Below are 8,847 nucleotides of genomic sequence, written 5' to 3' on the forward strand. Positions count from 1 at the left end.
ACAGAGTGGAGAATTAGCCCAGAGAGTAGGCTAAGACCCTTGTTCCCATGAACTCTGATCTTCAAAACAACGCTGCTAAGAGGGTCAGCAGGCGGCTTCCTGGCTGATGGCTTCATCCCTATCCAGTCTGTGTATTTTGCCCATTTGCTATGGTTCCTTGTAGGCTAAGGAAGTGGTTTTCCCTCCCACACCATGATTCCAGGTATTGTTTTAAACTTGGAATTTAGATGAGCTTTGTAACCTTGTTCATTCATTCATTCATCAAACATTTGGCAGGTGCCTGCCGCGTGCTGGGAACCTTTGCGCATCCCTGTCTAGATGCCTGGCAGTGCTCATGGATTTGTTTACTTGCCTTCCTCTTGGCTGTGGCTGCCAGCTTTGGTTCGTTTTGAAAGGAGTAGCACCCCAGTGGAATGCCAAAGCCAGGCACTTGGCCTGACTTTATTCTGGGGAAAAAGGGAAAGAGCCACTTTTCAGGGTTTATTAATTTCTGTTCCTTGGGGCAGATGAAGAAATGCAGGGAACAGGTTGGCTAGTTGTCTGCAAAGAAGGCCCAAAAAAGTAGGATTAGGCTCTGCTGGGTCTTGCAAAGGAGGACCATGAAAACCAAAACAAGTTCTGCAGAGCTCAGGCCCTTCCCCTAAAGGAGCAGCAAACACAGGAGAATTAGAAAATAATTGGAGACCAAGGCCAAGGCCAGCCAGTGCCCTCCCCTCATCGCTTCAGGCCAGAGCTGGTGACACCACCCTTCTCTTAGGAATAAGCCCTGAATCTGAAGAGAAGCTTTAACTGAGCTTTGAAGATGCAAGACACGTTTTCTAGGCTGGGTGCATTGATGGTGGGAGATAGTGGTAGAAAACTGCTGTGTAGCCAGAGATTAGCGGAATAAATAAGCAGAGGAAAATGGACAGTATTGGCCAGTGAAAAACGGCACAAAATGGGCCTCCCCGGGCATTGCAGCTGTGCTTGTGTTACCATCCATCATTACTAAGCCAGTGTTCTAACTGTGGGAGAATCGGATCATGTCATAGTGCTGCTTAGGTTCCCATTGCACTTAAGAGTGTAGATTTTAAGTCTGGGCCACCGAGTCCTGCCTGCCTGCACTGCCAGCCTTGTCTCGCCTCTCACCCTGCACGCCTTGCTCCAGCTAGACTCTGCTTTAGAGCTCTACAGACTGTGCTTTTTCCACACGTCAGTCCCTCCTTCTGGCAAGCTGTTCCCATGGCCAACTAGTCTTTCTTTAGGGGTCTGCTTAAAACATCTCTTCCTTAGAGACCCTCTGAGTCTGCCCGTCAGAGCAGCCTGATGCAGCCAGTGTTGCCTTTGCAGCCCTCATTATGCTTGTAACTGTTTTCTGATGTCTGCTTCCCCAGTAAACCCCGTGAGGACAGGGACCATGTTTGTTAACCGCATTAGAATTGCTCACTACAATTGTTTACTGACTGAATGACGAGGAGCAGCAGTAATTTGTAAATGGTGTGTGTGTGGTGGGTGGGGTGGGGTGGGGCAGCAAGCTGTAACCTTTGACTGCGTTTTGGTCTTGTTATCCAGATAATTTCTGAACAAATTTATTACTTCACAGACACATAGTACTGTTAAGGGATCCTCTGAGGTGCCATTTTCCAGTGACTGTATATGCGCTGGACAGATCTTACTTGCTTTTTTCTTCTCCCTGCAGAATGAAATGTGCCTGGCCACGCAACAGCTTTCTAAGCAGCTGCTGGCATATGAGAAACAGGTAACTTAATATTTATGTGGCGTGTGGTGCTATGCTCAGGTCTCTCTGGAGTTCTTCTAAAAGAAGTTCTCCAAAAACATCCTTTAGAGACTGGCTTTCCTCCCTCCCTCCCATCCTTCTTTCTTTCTTACCTACCTACCTACCCTACCTTCCTTCTCTCCTTCCTTCCTTCCTCCATCACTTCCTTCTTTCCGTCCTTTTTTTCCATTGTCCATTTCCATTTTTTTTTTTGTCCTTTCCTTTTCTCTGATAAATTCTAAGTGGTGATTATCTCAAAGTCCATATGATGTATTCTCATTAGCCTCCAGAAGTAATCAGCTGCCCTTGAGGGAGAGTTTATAGCCTGTGAGGAACTCCCTGTGAATCAACACTAACCATTCCAGGAAATAAACTCAGAGAGAACCATTATGTCTGGACAGAAGGGTGATGGGCAATGAAGGAACCGTGTGGCGGGGGCAGCTGAGCGCATGGCGGGGGCGGCTGAGCGCATCGCTGGGGCAGGACAAGGGAGAGCTCTTGTTTTCTGCCGTTAGACAGTCTGACGTTATGTGCCCTGGGAGGAGGAAGGAAGCCAACATGGAGGGTGTGGATGGTGGGGTGACTCTGGCATTGAATTCCCCGGCACCCAGTTAACACCTGGCTCTTATTCTTGGTCTTAGAATTTTGCTCTTGGCAAAGGTGATGAAGAAGTAATTTCTACACTCCACTATTTTTCCAGAGTGGTGGATGAGGTAAGACAGCAGCTTGGAAATGTTATTCNAGATTAATGTAGTTTTATAATTTTATTTTTAAAAACAGAGGCACTTAGCAAGATGTAGTATTTCATTATTATAGTTTAAAAACTAGGTTTATGCTGCTGGTAAATGATAAATGTTCATAAAAGATATTTTAAATCAGGCCACATGGTAAACGTCCGTGTTCTGATACAGCGAATGCCCTGCGTACCTTCGTTTTAGAAAGAGGAACAGCGAGAAAAACTAGAGGAAAGTTCTGTGAGCCGTTCTGCTGATTGCAGCTGGTTTGGGGGAAGTTTAAATTTTATTTGGCTTACGTGCTAGCATGAAACTATAGCCTGTGAGCTGTCTTCAGCACTTGACAGCAGCCCCTACAGTCACATCTGGTCTTTGCACTGTCAGATGTGCACGTGGTAGGAACAGAGGACTCCAGTGTAGGTCATTGAATGAAGGAAGCTGCACGCACTTCTCATGCTCTAACAAAGCAGAGGCGGGTTACTCAGATCTGCCATCTTCCAAGCTATTGGCGAAAGAGGTTAAAAACCTCCATAGTGTCTGAGTAGATGCATATGTATACATATTCTTAGCTGAGATATCGCACGCTCTCCTAAACAGTCTTCCTGTCTTCAGGGAGGTGTCTTCATCCCTCAGTCCCCTACAGCTAAATTAATCACTCCCAAACCCTCCCTTCCCTCCCTGTCTCCAGATCCTTCTGTGGCTCCCTGTAACCACAAGGCAGAAGCTAAACACCTTACAAGGCACGCAAAGCTCTTCATGAACTGAGCATCGGCTACTCCTCTAGCCTCCCCTTTGGTGGTTCTAAAATGTGCCAAGACTTGGCAATGCCATCCCTGCTGCCAAAAATCCCCATCTACCCCTTGTCCTGGCACACGGCCTTCCTGGCTTTTAAGACCAAGGTGTCTCTGACCCCTTTCCTTCCTCCCTTCTCTCCCTGGCCAGAGCGCACCTGTGCGCCCAGATGCCCTGTGTACTTGTTGGTCGGAGCACTTACGGCACAGCCAGCGGGCTTTGCTTGCCCCCCCTGTGGACTGTGAGCGCCCAGAGCACATTCTCGTTGTCTCCACTGGCCAGCACCCTGCCTGGTCCCAGTGAACGTTTGTTGCTTCTGTGTTAAAGGACTGAATACAGGACATCACCTGAACGTCAGCACATGCCAACTGTACACTTTATTGTCACTCGCAATCTATCCCGTCGTCAGGCTCTTAGCTGACATCTATCAGGCATCCAGACGACAGCCCAGCTTTCTTGGACTCCCCTCCCCTCCTCATTCACCACCTGCCGTTGTTTTTTGCCTCAGGAATACCCCGCAGATCTCTGCCACCTTCTCCACTTTCTGGTTCGGGCCCAGACCCATTTTTATCTCTCACTCGACTTCTTCAGATGGCCTCCTGACCCTCACGCCATTCTCCCCCTTCCGTGACTCCTTTCCACCACAGCCACTCATTTTCCTTCTGCTCACGTCTGAGCTTGGCATTCCCTTGCTCAGGTCCCTCAGGGCATCCTCCGTGCCGGTGCACCCCTCACTTCTCCCTGTGTGCCTCCACCTTGGGGGCTCCTGAACTAGTGGGACCCGTGGCCCCAGCATTGTGGTGAGCGCTGTGGTAAATGGGACTTTCAACACTTGGCTTTAGGCAACATTTCTGGCCAAATACTTGGTATAGATGAAAGCAAATGCATACATGGTGGCTTTGACTCTAGTGGATTTTCTCTGCCCCTACTCCCAGCCCCTCCATTCGCACTCACCATGGGTGGTGCCACCCTCAAAGGCCTTTGCGGGGTTCCAGGGGACATTTGCAGCTAGGAAGCACTCCGTGCCACTGCAAGATAAACATTCCTTTGCCAAAAGCTCAGCTTTCTCCTGGGTTTGCTAACCACTGGTCTTTCTGCCTTGGCGACGACAGCCTTGGGAGGTTCTGTTTAACACAGGCGATCCTGTTGGTAAACCCTTGGTCAGGTCATTTTTTTTAAAGGATTCTTAGGAGGCATCAAATAGCATCAATAGTAACCAGAGAACTGCTCCAGAATGTTGAAGGAATCTTACAGCATTCCATTAAGAATCTAAATTGCAGGCCAGCTCTTTGCTGGACTCCAGCTGGAATGGGATGGGATTTGTGTTCCTGTCGTGGGCCCTGCGTGGCCTGCTCACTGAGTACTAACTAGGTGCAGCTCTGGACTTCGGATCGGAACAGCACAGTGTTAAGAACTTGGGCTTTAGATTTCAAGCCTGCCAGATCTGAATTGACACTTTCCCTTGCCAGTTACTAGTTGTGTGACTTTAGAAAGTTACTATCCTTTCTTATAGCCCCTCTCTCGTAGGTGCATTGTAAGGATTAAATGTGGTAATATATGAAAAACACTTAACAGCAATGTCATGCACCTGCAGAAAGGACTCAGTAAATATTAGCAGGTATCTTTATTATTGTTATTACTGATATTTACTCCATCCAGGCTCCAGTTCTGCAAGTCTTGTGGCAGAGATAATTGTGTGGGCTTACCTGACAGGGTGTGGGTTAGTTAGCTGATGTTGGTGAAGCATTTCATAAAACCTTTGTGTACAGTAGATTGAGTCAGACTGGTCTAGTTCAAAGACTTTTCATGTAATGTGCTCTGTACACGAAAGGTTCGTTTCTTCAGGGCAGGGGACGGGCAGTTTTGTGCCTACAGTTTGTTCCCAGGGAAATCATATCTGATAGAACAGCATCTTGCAGCCTGAAATCACACATATGTGAAAATACATAGCGTTTTCATAAGGTACTATTTCTAGGGGAGACCTGGCAGAGTCCAGTTACACACCGTAGTTTTGGAAAGCAGCCGTTGTATGTTGTGCCCCCTTCCTCCCTGAGTGACGGTGCAGCTGTGTGAGTGGCACGTACGTGGCCCTGTCTCTCCTTCAGCCTGGGTGCGGTCTGATACTGGCAGCTCCCTGGCCAGTTTTTCCATTACATTTGGAGCACTTGCCAGTAAGCTCTAAAGAGGAGAAAAACTCAAGTAGCCTGTGGCCCTTGCTTGTTTTGAAGACAGGGAGAGTGGTTATCATATCTGCTGACTGGTCTCTAAAGGATACAGATACGGAGGAGTCATGTTTTAGACTTAGCTAAAATAAAAGAATCACTTAGAAGAGTAGAAAGTGTTCCTTGAACCTGACATATTGTAGCTGAATGGAGAGCCCCCCCGAGGGAGGTGTGGCGGAGGAGTGGGTCTTCTGAACCGTCAACTGTCTAAAGCAGGATCAGCAATTTACTGCCCTTGGGCTGGCCTCTTATTTTCATAAATAAACTTTCATTAAGTCGCACTCATCCGTTTATGTATTGTTTATGGCTGCTTCCATGCTGTAGAGAAGAGTTAAGTAGTTGTGGCAGAGACCATACATCTCAAAAGCCAAAAATAATGCTACTAGCTGTCCCTTTACAGGAAAAGTTTGTCAGCTCTAGTCTAAAGCAGAGACCTTCTCATCTCTTATCTCTTAGCAGGACTTGGGATCTTAAAGAGTAGTGTTTAAGAGTGTAGATTTTAAAATCAGACAGACTTCGATTCACATCCCAGCCCTGCTGCTGACTAGCCGTGTGACTTTGGGCAAGTGGCCTAACCTCTCTCTCTCTTTTTCATCTGTAAAACTGAGCTTAATAATTGGAGCCTGCCTTACACAGTTGTCAGAATTAAATGAGGTAATGCCTGGAATGTACTTAGGGTGGACTCTGGCGTGAATTAAGTGCCTGTAAAAGTTAGCTGCTATTTTTTTTTTTAAGACTTTATTGGGGAATCGGGGAAGGGGAACAGACAAGTGCTGTCCTTTTGTTCTTCAGTCTAGTTGTGGNGGGGGGAGTAGGGCGGTGGATTGGGAGAGGGGGGTTGTCACTTTGAGGGGTAAAAAGTGTAACAATTGCACTGTGTTGTACAGCTGAAACTAATTCACAATAATGTTTATTTCACAATAAATAAATAAGTAAATAAATAAAAATTGGCTTTCCTTTTCTGGCCCCGGTACTCTGTTGTATTGGTTTTCCTGTTCTGTAGTCTAAAGGATTAGGAAAGTAGCTCTAAATTCAGGCTGCAGGAATCAACTCGTACTAGTATTATCAATAAAAGAATAAAGCCAGAGAACAGGCAGCTTCCCCCCATTTGTGTGTGTGTGTGTGTGTGTGTGTGTGTGTGTGTGTGTTTTCAACCCTCTTTGTAACTTTTCCACTTAGAAATAAAATTGACTTCTTCTTTCCTTGCAGACTCGCTCTTTACTGAGTGTGTTTGAAGAAGATGCTGGCACCCTCACGGATTACACCAACCAGCTGCTCCAGGCAATGCAGCGCGTCTACGGAGCCCAGGTATCCTGCTGCCCCTCACCTGAAGAGGAGCAGAGTAGGGGCCCTCTTCCCTTACCTGGAACTTCCGTCGGGAGGTTGAGAAATTTGAGTCAGAACACCACCACTTAAAATTTTGAAATAAAATCAAAAATTTTTTTCTCTTCTGCTTATCTTCATAGACGGAGGACAGTCTGTTTTCATTGCTGAAGAAAGAGGGTAATTTTCCTACAGCTAGTAGAACCAGTAGAGAAGGACCACATCACTGCTTTTAATTTTTGTTTTAAATCCAACCCCAAAGGGAAACATTTGAGTCTCCTCTTGCTGCTCGTGAATGAGTGGGTTCAGTATTCTGAAACATGCTCTTTGTCTTTCTCATAATTGGGCAGTCTTAGATGTCAGTGCGGGCGGGCAGAGATGTTTTTTCAAGTGCTTCCTCTGAAAAGACTTGAGTCACAGCTCCAAAACCATTGGGTGGCTTCTTTGTTTTGGGGAACAAGTATCTCTGGCTTGCAAAACTATGGCGAATAAATTGCCGAGTAGCAAAAGGGAATCTTTTTAAGATCAAGAAGTGCCTGTGTCTGTTACTTTCTAAGAGAAGAACTTGGGAGTTACTTAAAAATAAAATTCATAATGTTACACATCAAAATATCATGGCAGCTGATGCTTTTGATTATGGATTTTTTTGCTGATTTAAATCTGTACATGCTAATATCTCCCTTTCTCATTGATGATCTCTAAAGAAATACCACATTCAGAATATAATAATATATATGAATACTGCTATCTAGTCATTTATTGTTACATAGCTCTTAGTTTTCATATGTAATCACTTACTATCATTGTTTTATTAGCCATTTATTCATATCACATATGGGAGGAAGACTCGGTCCTTGCCATTAGGGAGCTGACAGTTGGGTAGGGAGACAGACAAAACAGTGACCTGAGAGTGTTTGTTAGTTAGTAGGGCTCGGAGAGAACACCACCTCACCCAGAGGACTTGTGCTGGGCCCCCAAAAGGAGGATGGCTGATAGCGGAGGCTTATCGAATACTCAATAGTTTCCAGGCGTGGATCATTTCATTTAAATTCCCCACCAACCCTGTGAGGTTGGTGGTGTTATTATCCTCATTTTATATCGTATCCTCATTTTAAATAGGTAAGGGTTCTGATGGTGCGTAACTTGTTCAAGTCCACCCCTTAACACATGGCAGAGTAAGTCAGCCTGAAGTCAAAGCCTGAACTCGTAGCCACTAAGCAGGGGGATAGTAGCCTGAACTAGGGAAGTGCAGTAGAAATGGAGAGAAGTGGATAAACTTCAGAGGCATTTAGGAGGCTGATCAGTAGTTGATTGGAGGTGAAGGGGTCTGGAGGGGGAAGGTAGAGAGGAGGTCCATCGTAATTCTCTTGAAAGGCTGATTTTGAGGTGTCCATGGGACATCAAAGTGGGGAACAAGATCTTGTTGAAAGTTCAGACCCAGAGGTCAGGTTGAAGAGGCAGAATTGGAAACTAGACTGTATCATACAAGTGTAACTTATTAATTGGAACGAGTTTTAACAGCCGAACTGATCGTGCTCATTTGTAATTTTGCTTGTTTGTTGGGTAAGACATTTGGAAACTGGGGACATATTTTGTCGATTTTTTTAAGCCCCATTTATTTGTATGTTTTTGTATTATTATAAATATTCAAATATTATAAATATTCAAAATGTAAGAAAATAGAGCAATTTTAACTGGGCTTGTACCTGACCTTGCTTGCTATTCAGAAATTTGAATATCGTCATTAAGTGATGTGTTTCCTATTTAAGGTATAAGAGCACTTCAGGGACTGTGCTCTGCCACTCCTGAGAGTCTGCTGTTTCCAATGCCTTTCCATGTCTGTCAGAATCATTTACTTGGAGATGTCCAAACACTCGCTTACGTGTTTTGTCTTTTGAGCCAGAAAACTACGTTCTGCCAAAATTAAGTGGGTCTTGCAGTCCAAGAGGCTTTTTAATTCACACCACATGATCGTCACATGGGTTCGCCTGCTGGCCAGAAACCCTTCCTTCTGCTGCGG

The 8,847-nt window shown here is 45.6% G+C and overlaps 1 protein-coding gene across 1 annotated transcript in view; it reads left to right on the forward strand.

Annotated features, from left to right (window-relative positions):
• Positions 1 to 8,847, forward strand: part of APPL2 (adaptor protein, phosphotyrosine interacting with PH domain and leucine zipper 2) — a 56,341-nt gene that overhangs the window by 12,285 nt on the left and 35,209 nt on the right. Inside the window, exons 2-3 of the mRNA XM_019642624.1 lie at positions 6,714 to 6,846; positions 7,387 to 7,417. Of these exons, the coding sequence (XP_019498169.1) occupies positions 6,714 to 6,846; positions 7,387 to 7,417 (164 nt within the window). The remainder of the gene's footprint in view (positions 1 to 6,713; positions 6,847 to 7,386; positions 7,418 to 8,847) is intronic.

The sequence above is a fragment of the Hipposideros armiger genome, unplaced genomic scaffold (assembly GCF_001890085.2).
Source record: "Hipposideros armiger isolate ML-2016 unplaced genomic scaffold, ASM189008v1 scaffold_71, whole genome shotgun sequence".
Taxonomy (NCBI): Eukaryota; Metazoa; Chordata; class Mammalia; order Chiroptera; family Hipposideridae; genus Hipposideros; species Hipposideros armiger.